Source organism: Mustela lutreola, chromosome 8 (assembly GCF_030435805.1).
Source record: "Mustela lutreola isolate mMusLut2 chromosome 8, mMusLut2.pri, whole genome shotgun sequence".
Lineage (NCBI taxonomy): Eukaryota > Metazoa > Chordata > Mammalia > Carnivora > Mustelidae > Mustela > Mustela lutreola.
Window position 1 is genome coordinate 75,269,056 of NC_081297.1, and position 27,611 is coordinate 75,296,666.

Sequence of the window (27,611 nt, forward strand, 5' to 3'; positions counted from 1 at the left end):
TTTTAAGGAATAGAAATTATTAAAATAGAACCTAATGTCAGTATTATTTGGGAGGGGGCTTTAATACTAGGAATTATCAGTTGTACCAATCAGTTAAGTTCTTGCAAAATTTTGAAGATGAAGTGTGATTTTCTAGGAGTACTTCTAGTCACCTAACTGAAGTCCTTTTGCCTAGTATACTTGTTTTTATAGTTCTAATTGAATTAATTCAGGATTTATATAAGCTCCCATCTTTTGTTAGCTCAGGAGGCTCACATTTGAGTCAAGGACCAGCTACCACTCCAGCTAGGAATATGATGACATAGAGTGATACTCAGTATTTTTAAAAGATGGCTATTTTTAGTCGTGATTTGCTGATACAGCCATTGACTCATGTTCAGTGATTTTACTGTCATCAAGAAATGAGATGATGGCTGTGACACTCCACACTGGAAGTAGTGATAGCTCTCTGAATCTGAAGTCGATATTGTTTATTTAATGTGGTCCAGCAGATCCCTGGGAACTGTTATTTTTTAGGGGGGGGAAAAAGAAGTTTTCCCTGGGTTAAATCTCTAAGGGTCTTTATTTACAATTTCTGCATCATGATTTTAAGAACAGAAGTTCCTGAAGATACTAAAACTTAATACTGTGACATTGGCTATAGTTTTCATTTGGAGAACAGTTGTTTAAAATCTGAGTATGTAACTTGAATCTCTAGAGTATTTTCTTTAAGGACAGTTACTATGGCTTTCTATACATGTATTTCTAGGATACTATGGACAGGAGTCTGCCTGATACTACTTGCCCGCAAATGATGGAAACTGGGATTTCTGTGGGGTAGGGGGTGATCAGTGAGATAACAAAAGGAAAGTATAGTTAACAGTGTTGTGAAGATGATTAAGCAAAGATACTAGAATTTAAGTAGTTAAAATGCATTTAAATTGATGCCCTTCTTCTTCCTCCATTGTCTATGCACCTATGGGCAGGTCTGGCCACCTCAGTCTCAGTGTTCTCCTGTGTAAAATGCCCAGAACCTACTTACAGTTAGAATGCCATTAAGCAGAGTTGAGTTTGGGATTTGCTATGAATTTGTAGTTTGTCTTACCAAATCACTTGACCCTTATGTTTTACTTTCCATATTTGCAAGGGGAAGAAAAGAACGACATGTGAATCAGTCCCTAGAATACTTGAAAAAATTCTCCCAGGTCTGCTAATTAAGCACCATAACATTAAATCTGAAAATATAGTGTATATGAAAGCACCTTATATATATTAAGGATACATTACAAGAAATACAACATAGTACAGAAATATTACCTACCATCCTTTTTTGTTGTTAAAATGGCACAGTGATTTCTTAGCATTATATCATCTAATCATCTTTTGTACTTTGTGTCTCTAAATTTATATATATATATATATATATAAAATATGTGTTTAATATAGTGAGGGAAGGGTGAAGGAAGAGAAAAAGAAGTTCAAGGTCAATAAGATACATGTTCCTTGTGTTGACATTAACAATGCTGTTTTGTCAGACTCTTGACACTCAGGTGATTTTATGTAAATATGCCAATGAACACATTATTTTTAGTTCTATTTCAAAGTAGAACCAAGATACCAAGGGCATAGATTGAGTATGGCCAGGTTGCATCTTAAATATCTTCCACTTTGAATTCTGCTGTTTTGCTCAGAAGAACAGGAAAGAACAGGAATGTTTCCATGAGAATGAAGTAGAATCTGTTACTTAATAATTACTTACCACTCTTTATACTACTAAAGCTTTTAGAATATCTGGAATTATCATTTAATAAGTAAATACATATTTATTATACTTAACAATTACACATCTAATATTTTTAAAATATGGTTTAAATCATGACTTAACTTCACTTAGGTGTAGTATGTTCTCTTCTTAGCTACAGCCTATTGATAACGAGCATCATTAAGAGACCTTGAAATAAAATTACGATGCTAGTATAGCAGAAGAAACAAGTGTATTCAAAGCAATGTTCGTAGTTACTTTGGAAGAGATAGTGCCTTTTATTTTTTTTTAAAGATTTCATTTATTTATTTGACAGATCACAAGTAGGCAGAGAGGCAGGCTGAGAGAGAGAGGAAGAAGCAGGCTCTCTGCTGAGCAGAGTCCGATGTTGGGCTCAATCCCAGGACCCCAGGATCATGACCTGAGCTGAAGGCAGAGGCTTTAACCCACTGAGCCACCCAGGCATCCTGAAGCAGTGCCTTTTAAATGCACATTTAAGGGTACCTTGAAAATATCAGGCATTATTATTTAGAATCTTGAATGAAATAATTTTACTTCACATTTGACATCATACAGCTTGATGCGTTTTTTTTTTTTCTTTCTTTAAAATACATTGTTATTAACTTGAGCATAAGCTTTTTAAAATCAGGACACCTAAATTTCAGTCTTATCTCTTTCAATATTCAGCTGAGTGAGGTTATAGTCTTGGAGCTTTAATTTCTGCATTTGTAAAATGCTAGAAGTCTTCATATATTCCCCAGATCATGACTTTGCAGAATAAAAAAGGGGCAGCATTGGAGAGATATGTAAATTATAAATTTGTACAAATATTAATTTTTAGTGTAATAATTTTAATAATCTCAACCTAGTATTACATCGTTTATTTCAATTGTAACTTCTGTAATGTATCTAGTCAAATGCCAGAATATGAATTAATGTTATTTTGAAGTTATATCAGGTTTGTTTGTTCACTTGGTATTTTAAAAAGTAGCTTGAGATTATCCACAAATATTTTTCTTTTGTTTGATTGATTCCACAATATTCGTAAAACATACAAAGTGCTAGTCCCTGAAATGGATGCTTGGAATACAATGGTGAGAAAAAACAACAAAAAATAACCCTGGTCCTTGTCTTTAATGAACAAGTAGTTTGTGGGAAGGACAGACATTAATTAGATGACTGTGTAGGTAAATATGTCATGATATATACTAAGTGATCAAATATAAGAGAGTATAATGGAGAATCCAGTTTATATTGGGGAGGGAGTCACTGCAGATCTCTAAGAAAATAACATTTAAGCTAAAGCCTAAGGAATGTTTTTCCAGTTAAATGAAAGAATTCCATTGGAATGTGAGGAGGGAAGAATTGTGTCTGGTGTGTGGTGGCCAAGGGCTAAGAAGAAGAGATGATTGAGAAAAAACTTGGCAAGATAAAGGTGGAAAAGGCTGCTTAGAGCTCATTTGGTGCTGAACTTTGTAGATCACATTAATGATTCTGTGTTTATCCTAAAGACAAGAGGAAGACTAGAAGCATTTTAATTATGAACAGTATTATTTCTTTTATGTTTTGAGAACATTACAGTGTCTGTTGAATGGAAAGTTAGTTGGATAATTGCAAGAGTAGAAGGAGGAGAAAGAAATCTGTGCTACTGTGAGGGAGAGGGAGGTTGGACTAGGTGATGCAGTGTAGCCAGAGTGAAGAATGGAGAACTATCTTAGAGGTGCAGTGGTGCGACTAGGTTTAGATAAAGGGTCAAGAAAAGAAAGGAGTCAAGGACTGCTTCCTTGAGCACTTTGGGTAGATGAGTATCACTAATGGAGCTGGGAAAATTGTAAGAGAATCAAGTTGGATTTGAATTAGTTAGAAGTGCCTGTGAAGCATTTGAGCAGATTTCTACCATGGCAAGTTTGTAATACTGGTGTGGAGTATTGAAGAAAGATCTTAAAATTCTCTCAGGTGGCGTTAAGCACAAGAAGTTAAAAAAAAAAAAAAATCTTCACAGTGATGCTTATGCATTTCTAAAAGTAGGTAAATGCTTGTCTTTCCTCCACAGAAAGTAGATTTCATTTGTGCTAGAAAGAGATGGAATTCCTGCTAAGTTCCTAACTTGGATGATTGCAAAAAATATTTCCCCTAGGTTTGTATAATTTAGTACACTGAAAGCAATCTTTATTTTTTATTTTTAATTAATTACTTGTTTTGCAAGTCTTAAGGAATATAATTTGAAAAATTACAACTTGGTACTATGTTTACCAGTGATGAAAATTTGTTTTAATAATATTTACTTTGTGTGAAGATTTACTCACAATCAATTTGAAATATGTACATTTCAATAATCTATTATGTACTTTGAATATATCAGAGTATTTTTTGTAGTTTGTGTTTTGGTCCATGTACTTTGGGAAAAAGTCTTACAGTAGTGATTTTTCTGTAGCAAAGACAATGTCCTTCTTCCGTGTTCTTAGAAAACTATTCTCTCTTAAGGCCATTTTAATAAATGTGAAGGTGAAAGGGCATTCAAACCAAAACAAAACAAAGAAATCAAAACCAGTACTTCTCTCTCAGTTTTGCTCTGATTTTATAGTTTGTTAGGGTGATTTTCTCACTGCTTCCTTAAAGAATAGTATAGGAATTTATTATCTTTCAACGTCAGATTTAAAAAGTGATCAGGATTGAAAAGATTGAGGTGATAGTGGGGTCCATGTTTTTCTTGCCTCTGTTCTTTTAATTTTCTTTAAAATGTATATTGGTCGCTATGCCTGTTCAGAAAGTGAAGTCTATAATGAGTGTTCCTCTGGCAGAAGTTACTCCATCTGTGTAGTAACACAATGACAATACACTACATCTTTATAGCTAAAAACAAAAGTAAATTATACTATACCAGTGCTTTGAAAACCAGAAATCTAGACCTGTGAACCTCTCCAAGGGCAGGCAGAGATGTCTTCTTCATCTCTCTATTCCCAGATTCTAGCCTGAGTATTGCTTCAGAAATGTTTGCTAAATAAGTATACAAAAGAATGCATGAAAAAGAGAAATAGTGTTCTCTTGTGCTGTGTTCCAGAAATGCTAAAAGGAAATAATGAAAAACTTTAGTTGGATTTTTAAGTACTGCCGGACTCTCCAAAATTAAAAAAAAAGTGGTGATTAAGAGAGTGCTTTTTTTAGTATTCTTAACAGTTTCATCAAATAGCATTGAAAACTGCAAGCTCTTAATTGACTCTGAATTACTTTGACCCCCCAATTTTAACTTCCCATACTGATTTTAATTGTTAAACTTTTTATTTCCTACTTTTAAAGATATTTCCTACTTTTTAAAGGTGCTCATCCTATGTAATTGAATAATATTTAACTGCTTAATTTATGATACTCCAACTTGTTTACTTATAAGCTAACTCTGTAGCTTATGAGTGCTTAAATATATACATCCACAAATTGATGGATTTGGCATAATTATTAACATCCAAATATGTAATTACACTACAGATAAGCAGGGAAGGGTTTTACTTTCCTTGAAGCCAATGTGATAGAATTATTAAGACTTTGTGATGCACTTGTATATAGTTAAAAAGGAACCCTTCCTGCCCCCAACTAGATTGCAAGCTATATGGTCATTCTGGATCTGTCTTGTACCTTATCTAGTGAGCAAAGATATCTTAACATCTAATACATGATAGATATGTAATAGATGCTTAGTAATTATTTCTGGAGAAATTAACAAAGAGTTGTGCTCTAAAAATGTATACTTGAATAGCTGAAGATAGGAATGAAGATCTCGTATTAAATAATTTTGAATACCTATAGTCATCTACTAAATGTCATTTTTTCCACAGAGAAATGTGAGAGGTCTTGAAAAAGCAATAGTTCTGTGACTAGAGCAGAAACTTCCAGAGTCAATTTCTTAGTCTCACAATCCTTTACAAAGTAATTTCATGTTGTCTGGGATTCTTGCACACTTGGCCATTTGCATTAAGATGGTATATTTGTTTTCTTGTCAAGTCTTGCTTGTGATCTGCAGTTTCTAGTTATTTATAACTGAGGTTTTGAGATATTTTATTAATTTTGTTTGTAGGATGCTGTTCTGATGCAATTTTGTGCGAACAAATTGGACAAGAAGGACTTCTTTGGAAAATCAGATCCTTTTCTTGTTTTTTATCGAAGTAATGAAGATGGCAGGTAGATTTATCTTTTATGCATTTTAACTCTATAGTAAGAATGATACTTGAACTATTATTTTTTTTTCCTCAGAGAAGCTCAGTGAATTGATAAACAGTAAAATATTTTGGTGTTTTAAAAATTGATTTGATTTTTGCATTTCAATAACAATGTGTAATTTTATAAGTACTTTATATGTTTTGTATGATATTAAAAATGATTGATTTTCAACTTCAAAGAAACATTTCCTGGTGCGCTCCGCAACACGGGAATAAAGTCTTTCGAATTCCTACCTGTCCTGGATTCCAGGCCCTGCTGTTGTGGTACTTCCCGAGTCATCCAGTTGAAAGAGGAGGCCGGTTGAACTGTCTCTTCTCCGGATTGATGTAATGAACATCCTTTGCATATATCTTGGTCCATATGTGCGTGTATTTCCATAGGATAGATGCCATAGGTGGCTTGAGGGGTATGCAGATTAAAATGCTGATAACTTCTACAAAATGTCTTTGAAAATGGGAGGAGTCAAGATGGCGGAGAAGTAGCAGGCTGAGACTACTTCAGGTAGCAGGAGATCAGCTAGATAGCTTATCTAAAGATTGCAAACACCTACAAATCCAACGAGAGATCGAAGAGAAGAAGAACAGTAATTCTAGAAACAGAAAATCAACCACTTTCTGAAAGCATATTTTGCTGGAGTCTTTGCCACCCTTTTAGTATTTTACTTGCTCCTTCATATACTCTTATCTGGAAAAAATGACAAGATGGAAAAATTCACCACAAAGAAAAGAACAAGAGGCAGAACCGAAGGCTAGGGTCCTAATCAATACAGACATTGGTAATATGTCAGATCTAGAGTTCAGAATGATGATTCTCAAGGTTCTAGACGGGCTCGAAAAAGGCATGGAAGATATTAGAGAAATCCTCTCGGGAGATATAAAAGCCCTTTCTGGAGAAATAAAAGAACTAAAATCTAACCAACTTGAAATCAAAAAAGCTATTAATGAGGTGCAATCAAAAATGGAGGCTCTGACTGCTAGGATAAATGAGGCAGAAGAAAGAATTACTGATATAGAAGACCAAATGACAGAGAATAAAGAAGCTGAGCAAAAGAGGGACCAACAGCTACTGGACCACAAGGGCAGAGTTTGAGAGATAAGTGACACCATAAGACAAAACAACATTAGAATAATTGGGATTCCAGAAGAAGAAAGAGAGAGGGGAGCAGAAGGTATATTGGAGAGAATTATTGGAGAGAATTTCCCCAATATGGCAAAGGGAACAAGCATCAAAATTCAGGAGGTGCAGAGAACGCCCCTCAAAATCAGTAAGAACAGGTCCACACCCCATCACCTAATAGGAAAATTTACAAGTCTTAGTGACAAAGAGAAAATCCTGAAAGCAGCCCAGGAAAAGAAGTCTGTAACATACAATGGTAAAAATATTAGATTGGCAGCAGACTTATCCACAGAGACGTGGCAGGCCAGAAAGAGCTGGCATAGTATATTCAGAGCACTAAATGAGAAAAACATGCAGCCAAGAATACTATATCCAGCTAGGCTATCATTGTAAATAGAAGGAGAGATTAAAAGTTTCCAGGACAAACAAATCCTGAAAGAATTTGCAAACACCAAACCAGCTCTACAGGAAATATTGAAAGGGGTCCTCTAAGCAAAGAGAAGGACTAAAAGTAGTAGATAAGAAAGGAACAGAGACAATACACAGTAACAGTCACCTTACAGGCAATACAATGGCATTAAATTTATAGCTCTCAATAGTTACCCTGAATGTTAATAGGCTGAATGCCCCCAATCAATAGACACAGGGTATCAGAATGGATAAAAAAACAAAACCCATCTATATGTTGCCTCCAAAAAACTCATTTTAAGCCCGAAGACACCTCCAGATTTAAAGTGAGGGGGTGGAAAAGAATTTACCATGCTAATGGACATCAGAAGAAAGCAGGAGTGGCAATCCTTATGATATCAGATCAATTAGATTTTAAGCCAAAGACTATAATAAGAGATGAGGAAGGACACTATGTCATACTCAAAGGGTCTGTCCAACAAGAAGATCTAACAATTTTAAATATCTATGCCCCCAATGTGGGAGCAGCCATCTATATAAACCAATTAATAACAAATCAAAGAAACACGTCGACAATAATACAATAACAGTAGGGGACTTTAACACTCCCCTCACTGAAATGGACAGATCATCCAAGCAAAAGATCAGCAAGGAAATAAAGGCCTTAAACGACACACTGGACCAGATGGACATCACAGATCTATTCAGAACATTTCATCCCAAAGCAACAGAATACACATTCTTCTCTAGTGCACATGGAACATTCTCCAGAATAGATCACATCCTCGGTCCTAAATCAGGACTCAACCGGTATCAAAAGATTGGGATCATTCCCTGCATATTTTCAGAACGCAATACTCTGAAGCTAGAACTCAACCACAAGAGGAAGTTTGGAAAGAACCCATATACATGGAGACTAAACAGCATCCTTCTAAAGAATGAATGGGTCAACCGGAAAATTAAAGAAGAATTGAAAAAAATCATGGAAACAAATGATAATGAAAATACAACGGTTCAAAATCTGTGGGACACAACAAAGGCAGTCCTGAGAGGAAAATATATAGCGGTACAAGCCTTTCTCAAGAAACAAGAAAGGTCTCAGGTGCACAACCTAACCCTACACCTAAAGGAGCTGGAGAAAGAACAAGAAAGAAACCCTAAGCCCAGCAGGAGAAGAGAAATCATAAAGATCAGAGCAGAAATCAATGAAATAGAAACCAAAAAAAACAATAGAACAAATCAACAAAACTAGGAGCTGGTTCTTTGAAAGAATTAATAAAATTGATAAACCCCTGGCCCGACTTATCAAAAAGCAAAGAGAAAGGACCCAAATAAATAAAATCATGAATGAAAGAGGAGAGATCACAACTAACACCAAAGAAATACAAACTATTATAAGAACATACTATAAGCAACTCTACGCCAACAAATTTGACAATCTGGAAGAAATGGATGCATTCCTAGAAACATATAAACTACCACAACTGAAACAGGAAGAAATAGAAAGCCTGAACAGACCCATAACCAGTAAGGAGAATGAAACAGTCATTAAAAATCTCCAAACAAACAAAAGCCCAGGGCCAGACGGCTTCCCGGGGGAATTCTACCAAACATTTAAAGAAGAACTAATTCCTATTCTCCTGAAACTGTTCCAAAAAATAGAAATGGAAGGAAAACTTCCAAACTCATTTTATGAGGCCAGCATCACCTTGATCCCCAAACCAGACAAGGATCCCATCAAAAAAGAGAGCTATAGACCAATATCCTTGATGAACACAGATGCAAAAATACTCACCAAAATACTAGCCAATAGGATTCAACAGCACATTAAAAGGATTATTCACCACGACCAAGTGGGATTTATTCCAGGGCTGCAAGGTTGGTTCAACATCCGCAAATCAGTCAATGTGATACAACACATCAATAAAAGAAAGAACCAGAACCATATGATACTCTCAATAGATGCTGAAAAAGCATTTGACAAAGTACAGCATCCCTTCCTGATCAAAACTCTTCAAAGTGTAGGGATAGAGGGCACATACCTCAATATCATCAAAGCCATCTATGAAAAACCCACCGCAAATATCATTCTCAATGGAGTAAAACTAAAAGTTTTTCCGCTAAGGTCAGGAGCACGGTAGGGATGTCCATTATCACCACTGCTATTCAACATCGTACTAGAAGTCCTTGCCTCAGCAATCGGACAACAAAAGGAAATTAAAGGCATCCAAATCGGCAAAGAGGAAGTCAAACTAGCACTCTTCTCAGGTGATATGATACTATATGTGGAAAACCCAAAAGACTCCCCTCCAAAGCTGCTAGAACTTGTACAGGAATTCAGTAATGTGTCAGGATACAAAATCAATGCACAGAAATGAGTTGCATTTCTCTACACCAACAACAAGACAGAAGAAAGAGAAATTAAGGAGTCAATCCCATTTACAGTTGCACCCAAAACTATAAGATACCTAGGAATAAACCTAACTAAAGGTGCTAAGAATCTATACTCAGAAAACTATAAAGTATTCATGAAAGAAATTGAGGAAGACACAAAGAAATGGAAAAATGTTCCATGCTCCTGGATTGGAAGAATAAATATTGTGAAAATGTCTATGCTACCTAAAGCAATCTACACATTTAATGCAGTTCCTATGAAAATACCAATCATTTTTTTCAACGAAAAGGAACAAATAATCCTAAAATGTATATGGACCCAGAAAAGATCTCGAATAGCCAAAAGAGTATTGAAAAAGAAAGCCAAAGTTGTTTGCATCACAATTCCAGACTTTAAGCTCTATTACAAAGCTGTCATCATCAAGACAGCATGGTACTGGCACAAAAACAGACACATAGATCAATGGAGCAAAATAGAGAGCCCAGAAATAGACCCTCAACTCTATGGTCAACTAATCTTCATCCAATGGAAAAAAGACAGTCTCTTCAATAAATGGTGTTGGAAAACTTGGACAGCCACATGCAGAAAAATGAAATTAGACCATTTCCTTACACCACACATGAAAAATAGACTCAGAATTGATGAAGGACCTCCATGTGAGAAAGGAATCCATCAAAATCCTTGAGGAGAACACAGCCAGCCACCTCTTTGACCTTAGCCGCAGCAACATCTTCCTAGGAACATCACCAAAGGCAAGGGAAGCAAGGGCCAAAATGAACTATTGGAATTTTATCAAGATCAAAAGGTTTTGCACAGCAAAGGAACAGTTAACAAAACCAAACGACAACTGAAAGAATGGGAGAAGATATTTGCAAACGACATATCAGATAAAGGGCTAGTGCCAAAATTTATAAAGAGCTTTGCAAACTCAACACCCAAAGAACAGATAATCTAATCAAGAAATGGGCAGAAGACATGAACAGATATTTCTGCAAAGAAGACATCCATGTGGCCAACAGACACATGAAAAAGTGCTCCACATCACTCGGTATCAGGGAAATACAACTCAAAACCACAATGAGATACCACCTCACACCAGTCAGGATGGCTAAAATCAACAAGTCAGGAAATGACAGATGCGGAGAAAGGGGAACCTTTTACACTGTTGGTGGGAATGCAAGATGTTGCAACCATTCTGGAAAACAGCATGGAGGTTCCTCAAAATGTTGAAAATAGTACTGTCCTATGACCCAGCAATTGCACTACTGGGTATTTGCCCTAAAGATACAAACGTAGTGATCCGAAGGGGCACGTGCACCCGAATATTAAAAGCAGCAATGTCCACAATAGCCAAACTATGGAAAGAACCTAGATGTCCATCAACAGATGAATGGATCAAGAAGAAGTTGTATATATACACAATGGAATACTATGCAGCCATCAAAAGAAATGAAATCTTGCCATTTGTGACAACGTGGATGGAACTAGAGCATATCATGCTTAGCGAAATAAGTCAAGCAGAGAAAGACAACTATCATATGATCTCCCTGATATGAGGAAGTGGTGATGCAAAATGGCGGCTTAAGTGGGTAGGCGAAGAATCAATGAAACAAGATGGGATTGGGAGGGAGACAAACCATAAGTGACTCTTAATCTCACAAAACAAACTAAGGGTTGCTGGAGGGAGTGGGGTTAGAAGAAGGGGGGTGGGTTTATGGACATTGGGGAGGGTATGTAGTGCTGTCAAGTGTGTAAACCTAGTGATTCACAGACCTGTACCCCTGGGGATAAAAATACATTATATGTTTATTTAAAAAAAAAAAATAAAGAAACATTTCCTCTGTACTTTACCTAAAATTATAACAGTGCCTTAATAGTATGGAACAATTATATTGTTGTGAATCTAAAATGCTAAAGCTAATGCTTCTTGTTATAAAATTGAAGTCTTAAACCATTTTCTTGGAGAAGGATTAGGATTTTATGGGTTCTTTTTTATACTTCGGTGTTTTAGGATGTTTTTCCCCATTAATATTTGTCTAACATGAAATAACATTTTTTATTGCCTTTTTGTAATTTGAATGTTTTTAGCAGTCATGATTAGACTGGCTTTAATCGGTTTAAAATTGTACCCATGGGTTATAAAATATAATTTAATATGTACTATTCTACCATTAAATATATTTAATGTTTCTGTGATTCATACTGTAATGTCAGTATCCGTGGGAAAGTTTAGTGGTCATATTATGGGCCAAGGTTCTACTGCCTCAGTTTAAATCATGACTATCCTACTTAGTAGCTATGAGACCATAGGTAATCTTTTCAACCCATTTGAGACTCTGTTTTCTCATCTATGAAATGGGCTAATAGTCATAGCTTCTTCACAGTGTTGTTGACAGTATTAAATGAGTTACAGCACAAAAAACCAGAAGCTTGCTTAATACATAAAATGCAAATGTTAGGTGTTATTATTACTGATCTTAATGTATAAGTTTTCCTTAACTGTATGGAATAAAATATTAGCTAAAGGAAAAATGTTATTTTAAGAGGAAAAAAGAAGGGAAGAGAATAAAAAAAAAAAACCATCACAACTGCCACACTTGCAAATGAAACTAGACATGTTAATGTTATATAGTAAGTATATAAAATGTACGTAAAAATAGAAAGTTTGCAATTTAAAGTGAATACACTGGGCAGTATAAAATGATGTTTTACTTTATTGTATGATTGTTGTTGACCAAGTCCTGGTCAACTGTTGGTTATTGTGTTATGGTGTCACATTATTACACTTTTCTACTTCCCTTCTATCTTGGTGGTAAAAAATGACAGAGTAGTATTTGCATCTGAATACTGCTTGTACCCATGTGGAAAATATGGACAATGAAGGAACCAGTCATTTGGCAGTCATTTCAAGGGAAGAGAAAAACTAAAGAATGGTTCAGGGATTTCTTTGTGACAATGTTGTCCTGTCTGAACTACTTGTTTTCTGAATTTGCTATTTTTATTTTTACCAGTTTTCTTTACAAAGATTTGTTGTACGATTATAGAATTTCCATCTCTCACACATTTAATACTACTCATGAGTGTTATATTATGGAAATTTATTATGCTTATGTAAAAATGATAGTGATTTATTCATTAAATGAAATGTAATTATTAAGAAGAGTATGGTTAATCAAAAAAGTCATTTAAAAACAACTGTTGCTAACATTTGGTGGATCTTACTTCAGAAGACTTTCCACTTACCTTTACACACAGAAAATTGGGTCACCATCTATACCTAAACATATATTTTAAAGCCTATGTATTAGTATATATATATTTATATATTTACGTTTTGTTTTGATGAGTTTTGAATGAGTAAGAGTGACTTTCTCCACACTTTTTATGTGTAAACCTCTTTTTTTTAACTGCAAAGATTTTTAGCTTTATTTTTAACATTTATTTGAATATGAGGCTATTTTAAAAATTACCTGTTGCCTTGTGTGTTTGAGGCTCATTTTATAAGACAGAGTAAAACTTCGTTTTAACTGGAAGCATTAATAAAAATCCTTAACAATATATGATTATAAATTCTTACTTTCTTGCTGTCACATTTATTTAGTAACTTAAACTGTATTCATCATTAGGTAATAATTTTCCTTTGGAATAGCTGGGTTTTTGTTATAGTTTTTGTTTTGCAAATGGTTTCATGTCAAGTACTTTAATAAGGCTTCATTTGACATTTTTTCATAAGGCTGTTTAATAAAAATAATTTTAAGTACTATTTTTAATATATGTGCAGTTATATTTAGGCAGCAATAAATAAATAGCTCACTGAGATGAACCACTTTCTTAAGAGCAAAAGTTCCAAGTGTCAACATATTTAATTATTATGGCTGGTGATACTAGAAATGTCATAGAATTTTGATTTTGCCATAAACAAAAAGGCCAAAAAGTCCGTAGCGTGTTTGTTGAACATGCTTGTTTCAAGATGGTCAGTTGCTTGCTCTATTATCTACCTCTGTCACTACCTGTGGATCCTTGGATCTAGATATCATCTGTGTAGCTATCCAATTGCATCTACCACCATACCAAAGGCTTGATATATATAAGAATCTGATTCAAGAGAAGAGAAAGCCCCTTTTTAGATCTTTAAGGATGTGTTGTATTTTAAAGAGAGGCAGAAGCCTATTTCTAAAGCAAAACAGTACACTTGACCCTGTACAAAATGGGTTTAAACTCCACAACTCCTATTACACATGGATTTTTTTTTTTTGATAACAACTGTATATACATTTCCTCTGAAGATTTTTAAAAATAACATTTTCTTTTCTCTAGCTTATGTTACTGCGAGAACACAGTGTATAATACCTATAACAAACAAAATGTGTGTTAGTTAACTGTTTATATTATCAGAAGGCTTCCAGTCACAGTAGACTATTAGTTCATTTTTGAGGGAGTCAAAAGTTATGTGCAGATTTTTGACTGGTAGGTCCATGCCCCTGACCCCTGTATTATTCAAGAATGGGTCAGTTATGTATTTAATTTTGTCCCCATGAGCTTTTCTTAACCATTTTTGTGTACTGTCTTTTCTCTCTGTTCCCTGTCTAGTCTTCCCTTATCTCCTTTTTTTTCCTCGGTTTTAGACATCTCAGTGACCCTTTTTGAGTTTGCACAGTCTATCTTCAATCTTTCTTTCCGTGGCTTTTGCCCCTAAATTGTTTTTAGTGAGTCAAGTCTGAGAGCATTTGACCACAATATATTCTCTTGAGCTCTGTCAGTTTGGTAGCAGGAGTCTGTTTAACTGGGTGAGGATACAACCAGGGAAGGGGATGGCACTAATGACACCAGTCTTGTGATGAATACTTGATCCTTTTATGTTTCTATTTGGTCTCGTAATAGAAGGAGACTCCTCTTACCTGAGAGGAGGGAAATGGACTCCGAGGCTTTTCAAAGTGAGAGTATTTTCTTGTGTGGGTTAGGTGCAGCATGTTCAGTATGGTGCTTAGGTAATATTCTCATGTTTATGACTGTTACAGGCATCCCAGTATTTGGAAAACTTCATTACTAAGGTCTTAGTTAGGACTGGGTTTGGGTATCATTCTGACCAAGATCATTTTATATCTCATGAACTGCTGCATGTATTTACATTAGGCAAGAGCATTTCTAGGACCTGATTCATGTATGGAAATTGAATGGTCTGATGGAAACAATGCTGGAGTTTGAATCAGAAAAACCAGCTTTAATGCTACATGGATCTTACCTCTTATTGTGTATTCTTTAGGTCTGTAGAGCCAATGGTTTAGATAAAGAAAGAACCATAAACTTAGTGTCTCACTTTAAGGTCATGATGTTTATCTTAATGAAGGCCCTTGGGTCTCTCCAAGAATCCTACTTTTTTGCTTGATCCACCAAGTTTCCCTCTCTCCCAGAGAGTTCAGCACTTCCGCCCACTTTTCTTTACTGAGGTTCATCCTTCTTATTTCATACGAAAATCGATGCAATTGGAGAACTTTCTCATCACAACATCTGCAGTGCACTCTACCTTCCTGAAGGTTCCTGCAAAATGGCTATCTGTGATCCCAAGACCACAACTCCTTCATAGATGCCCTGGATCCCAGCCACTCTCATCTACTTAAGCACATTGCTCCAGTCTTTCTCTTATGCATAGTAAATTGTTTCCTATTTGTTGGATCCATCCCTTTTTTTTTTCTTAAAATTTTTATTTTTATTATTTATTTGGGGGGGCACACAAGCATGAGGGAGAAGCGGACTCCCCACTAAGCATGGAGGACTCTGAGAGCGTGACCTGAGTGGAAGGCAGACGGCTAACTGACTGAGCTACCCAGGTGCCCCTCTGTTGGATCTTCCATTTAGCATACAACCTTGCTGTTATTTCTTCCTTCCCACGGAGAAAAATTGAAAAGTAACAAAAACCACAAACCTTTCTGTGGATTAATCTATCCCTGAAGCTAACCCCAATTTCTGTTTACGGCTAAACACCTCAAATATATTCTCTACACATGTGTCTGTTTCTCTTCTCTGTCTTAAATCCATCCCCACCAGGTTTTTGTCCCCAACACTACAAGAAGCTAATATTTTGGGGGAATACTGATGACCTTCATGTTCTTAGCCATAGATATTTTTCACTCTTTCAGTATGTCCTCACAATTTTTATAGAGCTTATTTACAGAGCAGCTTTAGAATTTATTGAATCTGCAAAAGATTATTTTTCTTAAACTTACTGCAAAATCTCATTGCTTTATATTGTAGTGAACTTATCTTTAAAGTTCTAAAACCACAAATCTCTTTTTACTAAGTCATATACCATCTGCAGGAAGATTGACATTTGTTCTACACAAAGAAGAAAGAGAAGAATGCCTACTAAAGCAATATATCATAATCAAATTATGAAAATAAGTGGAACCTTTTCTTTTGTTTTTCACAGTTTTACAATTTGTCATAAAACAGAAGTCGTCAAAAACACTCTAAATCCTGTATGGCAAGCATTCAAGATCTCAGTCAGAGCATTATGTAATGGTGATTATGACAGGTAATAAATGACAGCTTTTCTGAGACTTTGGAATATTTCCTACAGACTTTGTATCTAATAATCTAAGCCAATTTTTTAAAAATTAAGGTGTCTTCTTTACATATGTAAAAGTGTATTTAACAAGCATAGATGATTTGTTCAGAATTTTCTGAATAATGTTTTTTTTAATCCATGATGATTTGGGGAAGAGAGATAATTTGACTCAAGTTTGGTAAAACTGACTGATTTGCCAAGACCAGTAATGTACAAAATGCTAAAAATATATTAAATATTAGTTTGTTTTAACATACTATTCAAACATTACCCTAAAATTTTCATTGCCTCAATGCTTTCATTTGGTATTATCTTTCTAGAGAGGGATAAGTAAAAATGGAAGCTACAAGGCTATGACTAGGTATATTATCAACTTTGATGCACTCTTGAAAATGTTACTTGGTATCACTGTTCTCATGGTCATTGAATCACAGAAGTTCTTCTATCTATTAGATGTAGAACAGGGAGATGCTGGTGTTTTATGAGTAGGTGGGTGGGGTGGCCCTGAAGATACTCCTGCAATATACCTAAAGGTTCCTTAATATCAAAATTTCTTTTCTTCTTTTTCATTTGAGAGTTGATTATAAGGTTATAATATAAAAGCCCTTACCCGAAAAGAAAAGCAAATAAATAGAAGGTAAAAATACAGTCTCTTTATTATCTTGTTACTGGAATATTAGAAAAATATTAGAAAAAATATTTTAAAAATATTAGAAAAAAAATATTAAAAAAATATTAGAAAAAATATTAGAAAAATTTATTCCAATAACTGATATCATAGAAAGCATTGTTAGCAGCATGCCATTAAATTTACTTTAAAACTCGACTGTCATTTTATGCATTTAAATAGATCATAACTTTATTTAACTTCACTCATTCTTTAGAAAGTGGTTCTTGTAATGTGGTTCATGATTAGCATCACCTGGTTAACTTTGTAGAAATTCAGATTCTCAGGCCCCAACTGAAACCCAGTGAACCAGGAACTCTGCGCATGAAGTCTAAGCACTCAAGTTTTGAGAAGCCCTCATGTGATTTTGATCCATGCTGAGATTGAGAAATCTTGCTCTAACACAGTAGTTTTCTAGAGAAGTAGCTGCCTACCTTCCTGTTGAGGAGCCATGTCAGATTATACATATACTTTCCCTACTCCCTTTAAAGAAGCAATAAGATTTGAAAAACCTATTTTAAGATATAAATCAAAAAAGAGTAATAAAATCAGTAAAATCTATTTCAAAGTATTTGTAAAAACCTGTAAGCATACATTTCATCTAAAAAAATCTATAACTGATTTTTTAATTCTCAATGATATTTTTTAATTGTACTAAGTAACTTTATGTGAATGTTTTCCCCATGAACAGAACAATCAAAGTAGAAGTGTATGACTGGGATCGAGATGGGAGGTAAGACAATGTCTTTTATTCTGGCTCTTGAAACTTAATATGCTTTAAGTAGTATATTGAAGTGAACACATTTTTAAAATATTAATCTGCAGATTTCAGATTTTTGTCTTATTTTTCTAAATGTTAGTGAGGTGCTTACATGAAATTTTAAGAATTTGTGTAATTTTTCAACTTGGAGAATAAGATAGAGGTCTTCCTCGTTGCCAGTATTGTAGTAAAGATTTTCAACTAGGACTTGATTTTTTATTGTACACCTTACAGATGTCTTGTGTTATACTTTCATGGTACTGATTCTCAAATGCGTGGGTCTCATAAATCTCTCTGAAGGTTCCTAAAACCTTTCTATCCATGTCATTTGTAGGAACCCAAATGGGTACCTGAGTACCCTTCCCCCCTAAAAAAAGACACAAACAAAAAACAAACTAAACTAGAATTATGTCTGGTGATTCACAATGCAAATAGATGTTCAGAACTCCAAAATCATGGTTTCCCTCTGCATGTCACACATGTTAAATCCTGAAAGAGAGGGGACTCACTACTTTTTCTCTTTCTTCTTTAGTTTTCCACTGTTTTTGAGGTGTTGTTAAATGATGTTAAGCCAAGGAACCCAGAAATGCTCACATCTCACCTTGCCCTACAGAGCTGCCTCTGCAGGTCTTCCTGAAGGGATAGAAATACACAGATGTCAGGGGAGAATGGCAAGTGCAAAAGCAAAGGACACACTTAATTTTGCTGGGCTAATGCCCTACACTCCAACCCAAAGTTCTCTGAAAAATAGAACTGAAGTGTGCAGTTGAAGCCCAAGATCTAAGCAACGCCTGTCCCACCACATTTTATAGAAGTCAACAGCCTAGCCCAAAGGGTTGAGGGTGTCTGGATACTTGAGCATTCCTGGTAATGGAGGAACAAGTTCAGCTGAAAAGTCTGGGCTGTCCTGAGGAGACATCCCTTCTGCTACATAGATTAGGAAAATAGCTGACTGGAGAGCCACACCCTGCATGTTGGTGACATTGGACCTGCATTCATTTGCACACATGGTCTAATTTGTGCCCTGGAATTTGGCCCAGCTAGTTTTTTCTCCTTTTCATGGAATGAAAAGGAAGGATAGAGAAAGAGGTAAAGACACTATCCCATACTTCAGTTCTCACCAGATAACTGGTTTCTGTCTTCATGTGATATCCCAAGCATGACTCGGGTAAACTTCCTAACACCAGTTGTAGTTACTCTTAAAGACAATCCACGTTATACCACAGATCTTTATATTTCTGTCAGCTTATGTATTTAATTGATAATTTATATAGGTCTTCTTTACAAGAATTCTACATGGATTCTTGAGAAATCTAAGTAGAAAAAATTATGTTTTCTCCTAGGAGAAAGCATTTCCATAGTACTTAACGCTCCATTAAACTTTATTCATTGAGAAAATGAGTTTTGCATCTCTGAATAAATAGAAAAAGAAATACTGCTCTTCTGAGTAAAGTAGGACTTTATGCCTTGTATCATGTACCCTGTTTTAAATTTTAATTGAGAGTGGGCAAAAGTGGCAGCTTTTTCCTAGTATTTTTGGGAAATTGGGGAAATGGTTTCGATCTGAACACTATGAAATGAAGTGTTCAAATTCAGATTTGATTTGCATCCATGACTTTTAATCCTAAATTTGCAGACATTGTAGATATTTTATTGTCCTGGTTTGAAAAGTGAGATTTTATGACTCTCCTTCTGTCTCCAGTTTACTTCTGAGCCACAAAAAGTTTGAATTGTTTTGGAGATCAGAATTATCTTGGAATTTAATTATTATTTTTTCTTTTTTGATATTGGAGTTTTGAGCATTCCTAACCAGGATGATTTATTGATTGTTTTTAATGTGCCAGTTATTCTTTAAGCATTTTTCATGTTATTCCTTTTGTAATTTTCACAATAAGAAATAGGAACTATATTAATACCATTTTACGGATAGAGAAATCAAGGCAAAGTCACACAACAAACAAATGGTGCAGCCAGAACTTGAACCCTGACAGTAGGCTTCAACAGTTCACTCATGACTAATATGCTATATTTCCATAAAAATAGAACTGTAAATTGTGGCAATTAGGTAAAAGCCTTTAACCTGGGCAATGGTCTTAACTCTATGATGCTTTGGTAGTTGTTGATAATATGGTCACTAGGGAGAATGAAGAGAGTACTTAAGAAACCTTTTTTGTTTTGTTTTGTTTTTAAAGATTTTATTTATTTATTTATTTATTTATTTTTATTTTTTTTTTTAAAGATTTTATTTATTTATTTGACAGACAGAGATCACAAGTAGGCAGAGAGGCAGGCAGAGAGAGAGAGAGGAGGAAGCAGGCTCCCCGCTGAGCAGAGAGCCCGATGTGGGGCTCGATCCCAGGACCCTGGGATCATGACCCGAGGCGAAGGCAGAGGCTTTAACCCACTGAGCCACCCAGGCGCCCCTATTTATTTATTTTACAGACAGAAATCACAAGTAGGCAGAGAGGCAGGCAGGTGGGGGTGGGGGGAGATGCAGGCTCCCCGCTGAGCAGAGAGCCCTATGCGGGGCTCGAGCTCCATCCCAGGACCCTGGGATCATGACCTGAGCCGAAGGCAGAGGCTTAACCCACTGAGCCACCCAGGCACCCCAAGAAACCTTTTAACATAAGTATGTCACTACCTAACATTTTCTATTACCCAAAGAAGTGGAGGAAGCATTACTAGGTAGCAAGAGTATGTAATGGGAAGGTACATAGAGAGAAATGAGTATTACAGATTTTGAAAGAAAATCCTGGTAGCTATTGAAAGGGCCAGTGCATTGTAGAAGAGAGCTGTCTTGGATTATGAGAATAAGATCATGACCTGAGTTGAAGGTAGATGCTTAATGACTAAGCCACCCAGGTGCCCCATAGGTCCATATTTTGATATTAGAAATTTCAGCATATAAATCTGTATAATCTGTGTGTGCTTATTAGCCTTTTCAGTGTTAGCAAAATTACAGTTGAGAATGACATATAAAAAGAAAAATTAAAATCATGATTAAATAATTTTTGATAACCCTTTTACTAAATAATGTAATTTATGAAATTTGAAAGGCACATTGGTCTCTGATAACAGTGATGTGTAAATGCCATAAAATCCAGATACTAGTTTTATAATGCAATACTACTAGTCACTGGATTGTTACATAAGTTGATATTCCAGTATGGGCTTACATGTGCTTATAATAACATATGGTTATACTTTTTACATGCATTTTAGTTTATCTGACAGGATTTCCCATTGTAAATGTTCTTTCCTTAAATCAGATGAACATGATTTGACACTCATTATTTTCATGATACAATGTAATTATCAGCAGAAGCTGTTTCCTATTCTTTGTCATCCTGTCCTTTTTAGTACTTGTCATAAATCTTGTACATATATCAGTTTTTAAATTCTCTGTCTAGATTGAGAACTTTCGTTTCCTCTATTTAGAAAAGATTATTTACTCAGTGGGTTCCTCCTGCCTTTTTTTGACAGCTATAACAGCATTGTCCAGTATAAATACAGTGCAAATTCTATATGTAATTTAAATTTTCTGGTAGCAGCATTAAAAACTAAAACCAGTGAAACTGATGTAATAATATATTTTATTTAACTCTGTATGTGCAAAATGTTATTTTAATATGGAATCAATACAAAGTTATTTTTTTTTTAAGATTTAATTATTTGAGAAAGAGACAGAGATAGCAACAGAGATAAGGAGAGGCAGAAAGAGCAGGCAAGAGAGGGAGAAGCAGGCTACCCACCGAGCAGGGATCCCAACTTGGGACTTAATCCCAGGGCCCTGGGATCATGACCGGAGCCAAAGGCAGACGCTTCACTGACTGAGTCACACAGGTGCCCCATTATGAAATTATTAATGAGACACTTTACATTGTTTTATACTAGGTCTTTGAATCCTGGTATGTACTCTTGCTTGCGGCATACTGCATTCAAGCTGGCCCTGTTGCAGCATCTTGTTTGGCAGTTATGATAGTTGATAGCATCATGTAGCCCCATTAAATCCATACAGTATATATCATAAGTGACTTTGTATCATGTATTTGTTTTAAAACTTTTAACTCCATTTTTGTCTGTATTTCACAGAAGTTTAGAGGTGTCCCCTTATAAAGTGGGAAAAAAACTGGTCAGATATCTGTATTATTTTATGTATAAATTTGACCATAGGAAACCCAACAGATAATCTGATCTTTCAGCCTAGGGAGATTATTTCAGTCAAAAATTCAAGTGAACAATGCTTGACAGGGTTATTTGCTTACCATCCCATTTTGTTTTATTAGCTAGGGTACTTCCGACAGTGGAGGTGATAATTATATTCACAGATTAGGAACTTCAGGAAGTGGTGTTATCTTGGGTCAGAATTCTAAGGGTATGTTGAGCTGAGTTCATCAACTTGAAATCAATGCTGGAACAAACATCTTGTGCATCCATGAAGCATACAGAAGTGTGGTAATGCTGTTGCTCAGGTAACCAGTTGACATTAAAATGAGTATCCTGAGCTGGTCATGGTCCCAGGGTCCTGGGATCGAGCCCCGCATCGGGCTCTCCACTCGGTGGGGTGCCTGCTTCCTCCTTTCTCTCTCTCTGCCTGCCTCTCTGCCCTACTTGTGATCTCTATCTGTCAAATAAATAATAAATAAAATCTTAAAAAGAAAAAAAAAATGAGTATCCTGAGCTAGTTTGGAACCGAAGAGACATAGTTATTTGTCCTTTTTTATTTAAACACACTGGCAGTGGTCAGAGAGTGTGGAGACATTGCTTGACCTTGGCATGAATAATCAGTGTAAATGCACCAATTTTCAACAAGTTAAACCACTTTACTAAAATCATCTCCATAACTCCCACCATTTCTTCAAGGGATATGAAGAAAGACTATTTAAACCTCATTTTAACAATTGCAAAGCTGAAGTGCTGAGAAACTGACTTGTCTGGGTTACAAAGCAATCAGTAGTGGTATCTTTGAAAAGCTTCAATTGCTTGAAGTAGCTTCAGCTGACTTTGTAGCTTAATTTAAAATTCAGGGAGCATTAGCAGAACAGCTCTGCATTAAAACCATGTGGCTCTAATGTGGGACTGATTGTAAATGGGCCACCGAGTAGATCTCCATCTCCTGGAACGTGATTTCATGGAAAGGCTGAACTAGTGAACTGCCAGTCATAAAATTTGGCTCTTGAAGTCTGCTGAGAAAGGAGAGAAGTTTTCTTATTAGCACTCTGCTCTGTATCAAATGTAGTCTTTTTAAATAGTGAGTGACACTTATGACAAGAAAGCACAAACTCCATTGATCTGTGAAATGCCAGATAAATGCTATCATTTTCTTGTATGTTACCTTTGAAGATATTTGATAAACACGCTTGATGTTTTATTTCTGCAATTACTGCATCATCACGGTGGGAAAGAACAGTGATTCTTGGTCCAGAGCTTCACTCAAAAACTTATTTATAAGTTGTCTAAGACATTTATGACTCATTTAGGAGAGACACGTGCAAAACCTTTTTTTATTTGTCTCATTTATTTTAAATTCCCTCACTTATTCTAATTGATCTTCCCTTAACAATTAGCCTCTGTTTGCAGTTAACCCTGAATGTTCTAAATGTGTATTCAGTAGACAGTGTTCAGCCTCTTTTATTTTTCCACCACTTACCACTTCCTTTGAGACTTTTAAAAAATGTTGATAAACGGAATTTCCTAATTGACATGATATTTACTGACATACTACTTCCCCACACACACACACCTCCTACAAATCTAGGTAATGATTTTTCTCATATGCAGTTTTTGAGGGTTTTGTCCACTTTTCACTTCAGTCTACAATTCTTAACCCTCATTAAAGACTGATTTAATTATTTATGTATTGATACCTAAAGTGCTAATCAAATTTTTATATTTGTATGTCTCTATGTTCTAGTAGAAACTTGATTAGTTATGGAAGAAATTGTTATTGAAATCGTTTATATATAATTGTTATAAGAAATTGTTCCTCATGTGCTAAACAGGTTGTCAGGCTAGTGACAATACACATCTCTAATTTTTATACAGTGATATTTTAATTATCTTTAATGCATTTTCTATATCCTTCCACTTTTGTGTTAATTTTTGTCTGTTGATTTTCTGTCCAGGCCCAATTTAAATGCTATCAGTTGTCTGAAAGCTTTCCCTGTACATGTGAATTCATTTGCTCCCTCTCTCTCTTGGATCCTGTGTTTACCATTTAGGAATATTTATTAGTGTATCTGTATGTTAAGACTTCGGTTGAAATTTTGTTTCTGCCTTATCTTTCGTATTAAAGCTAAACTCTTGGAGGCCAAGGACTTTGTTTTGTCTTATTATTTCTCACGCTGTAAACTATAGTATTACATTATTAATGTCCTTTAATGTATTAACTTCTTGCTGTGTTATTTCAATATTACAGAAAGAGAATTTGAAATAACTCTGTTGTTTTTCTGATGAACACACTGTTCTCCGTCAGTGCTTGTTACTTATCTTCTCCTTTCTACCCTACTTGAAATTATAACATGGTCTTGAATAATATTAGTGATTATATTTCTCTAGTGAAACTTCAGGCAATGAGTAATTAATTCAGCTGTCATTTTCTCTCTCTCTCTCTCTTTTTTTTTTTTAACCATTTGCAGATATCTAGGATTTTATATTCACATATCTATGATCTTATTGTACACATTAATTTTTCTACTTTATTCCATGTTCAAATACGGGTGATTTTCACTGAGTAAACAACAGAATTGCCAAATTCAAATCACAAACACACTTTACACTGAATTTTGATTTATGATCAGCTTATTATTTAGAATATAAACAGTCAAATTCAGAATGTAAATTAATTTCTAGTTTTTTACATAAGGTACTATTAGAGTCCTTAGGGCTCTTAGTGTTAATTCTTTATTTTACAAAGAAGAGACTGAGCCTATTTAATTATATCCAATTTGAATTAGTCATCAGTTTCATCACTAAATCTGCCTTTCCTCTCATAGGTTTTATTCTATCATGAGATTACCAGGGATGATACTCAAAATGTTTATCAACCATCAGAATAGATGAGAGCTATATAATGAAAGTCGAGTCCTAGAAATCCCTTTTCTTTGCCAGGGTCAGCCTTTTCATTGTTGGATGCAGCGTGGCTTGGAGAGCCTTGGGGAAAGTCCTTGGGAACTGGGGTAGTAGGAAGGCACACCAGAGACTGAACAGTGAAGAGTAGACAATGGGTTTAGAGCAGACTCACTCTGAACAGTGGGTGAGTAGACAAATGTTTTTGTGTCTCTACAATGACTTTGACTCTACTGGATTTACACCCCTAAGTATTATCTCTAGGAGTTACCATAATCCCAGGTTTGCAGACTTGAAAGATCAAAATTATATCGACCCTTCCCTTGCTCTCAGCTACCACATCCTGTCAGTTGCCAACTTCAGCATCTCTAAGGAATAAATAATGCCACTACTGTCACTGGTATGAATTTTGACATTTCCAAAGTTAATTCTTATTTACAGGTTCCACATGGTTAAAAGAGGAAATAAGTATGGATATTTATGAAAAGGGTATAAATGTTTTTACTAGGCTAAAAGTGGTAATATGTATGTTTGCTAGCCCTGCAGAAGCAGTTGAGACACAGGAGCAATTTTAACAGACTTTGCTGAGTTCCTCCCTGTTTTTCATACCCAGATAATATTATAATATAGTAATCTATAGTGACAGCTCCCTTCCTGGAGCAGGTCCTCTACCTAAAGTCTCTCGGGCAGTTAGGTGGAAGGTCAGAGGTTCCTCCTGAGCCTTCTGTTTCTTAAAAATAATCAGCCTACAATAATGCACATGCTAAAGAGATGTCTTTCAGGTGGCATGAGTTGTTCCCCTGTAGCATAGAAAAAGAACTCAAATTACCTGAAAATTTTACTTTTTATTTGGTCTGTAGACATGATTTAGTATTCAGATCTAAATTTTAAAATCTAAATACCATTGACCAAAACATTGCCACCTAAATGGAAAGTGTACACAAAGAAAAGAAAATAGAACACCATGAAATAATCTCTGAATTTGAAAGTCTTTCTAAATGTAGTAGGAGATAGAGCAAAAAGCATCTTTTGTTAAAATGAGCTTTTTTGTTTTTTTTTTAAGATTTTATTCATTTATTTGACAGAGATCACAAGTAGTCAGAGAGAGAGAGGGGAAGCAGGCTCCCTGCTGAACAGAGAGCCCATCACGGGGCTCGATCTCAGGCCCCCAGGACCATGACCTGTGTGGAAGGCAGAGGCTTTAACCCACTGAGCCACCCAGGTGCCCCTAAAATGAGCTTTTTTTTTTTTTTTTTTTTTTTAAAGATTTATTTATTTGACAGAGAGAAATCACAAGTAGACAGAGAGGCAGCCAGAGAGAGAGAGAGAGGGAAGCAGGCTCCCTGCTGAGCAGAGAGCCCGATGCGGGACTCGATCCCAGGACCCCGAGATCATGACCTGAGCCGAAGGCAGCGGCTTAATCCACTGAGCCACCCAGGCACCCCTAAAATGAGCTTTTTAAGTGAATACTAATGTCACATAGAAAAGTGCAGAAGTCATAAATACACAGCTCCCTGAAATTTCATAGATGGAATTTACCTTGTATATATTTAGCACCCACATCAAAAATATGACTTTACCAAGCACTGCAGAAGCCGCCTCCTCCCTCTTCCATTCATTTTTTGCACCTCTTGCCCAGTAACCACTTTTCCAGACTTTCATTAGCATGGCTTAGTGTTGCCTGTTTTTGAATTTTATATAAATGGAATTGCATAGTAGGTTCTCTTTTTTTGTCTGCCTTTCCTTAACATTAAATTTGTGAAATTTGGGGCGCCTGGGTGGCTCAGTGGGTTAAGCCGCTGCCTTCAGCTCAGGTCATGATCTCAGGGTCCTGGGATCGAGCCCCGCATCGGGCTTTGCTCAACAAGGAGCCTGCTTCCCTCTCTCTCTGCCTGCCTCTCCGTCTACTTGTGATTTCTCTCTGTCAAATAAATAAATAAAATCTTGAAAAAAAAAATTTGTGAAATTTGTTCATGTTACATGTGATTTGTTCATTCTACTACTGAGAGACTTTTCAGTTATTAATATGATTAGTGCTTCATGGACATATTTGTGTGTACTTTTTGGTTATACATTGTGAAATTCAATCCAGTTGCTTATATACCTAGGAAAGCGTCATATAGTGCTGTGTGAATGAGGTGGCAAAATTAAACTGGCTCACAGATCACCCATTTATTCCAAGTTTCCCATTGATTTTTTATAGAAACAACATCTTAATTTTTTTCTTACTCATTTCATTAATATATAGTCACTCTTGCCTTATTAACTTCAGAGATGGAAACATCTAAATCATAAGCAAATTCCATCTGTATTTTCCATATGTAGGGTTCTAGATCCTATTTTAATGTTGAGCAATAACAAAAAGGAAAGTTTTAATTGTACTTTATTTTCCAAAAAAATTAAGATACCATCTGCCTTATGGCTGATGGTTTTGATTCAAGTCCCTGTTAACATCTCCATGGGTCCTTAGTTTTTGTCCTAAGATGAAAACATTTCTATTTCTATTATATTCAAAGCATTCAAGAATAATTTCATATAAAGAAGATTTTTCACCAAAGAACAGTCTCCTAATGAAAGGAAGCAGAGTTTTATGATTTTTCTTTTTTAAGATTTTATTTATTTATTTGACAGAGAGAGATCACAAGTAGGCAGAGGCAGGCAGAGAGAGAGGAGGAAGCA

At 35.5% G+C, this 27,611-nt stretch overlaps 1 protein-coding gene across 1 annotated transcript in view; it reads left to right on the forward strand.

Moving 5' to 3' along the window:
- CPNE8 (copine 8) overlaps positions 1–27,611 on the forward strand; it is a 215,605-nt gene that overhangs the window by 105,577 nt on the left and 82,417 nt on the right. Inside the window, exons 8-10 of the mRNA XM_059185658.1 lie at positions 5,811–5,914; positions 16,300–16,404; positions 17,796–17,837. Coding sequence (XP_059041641.1) covers positions 5,811–5,914; positions 16,300–16,404; positions 17,796–17,837 — 251 coding nt within the window. The remainder of the gene's footprint in view (positions 1–5,810; positions 5,915–16,299; positions 16,405–17,795; positions 17,838–27,611) is intronic.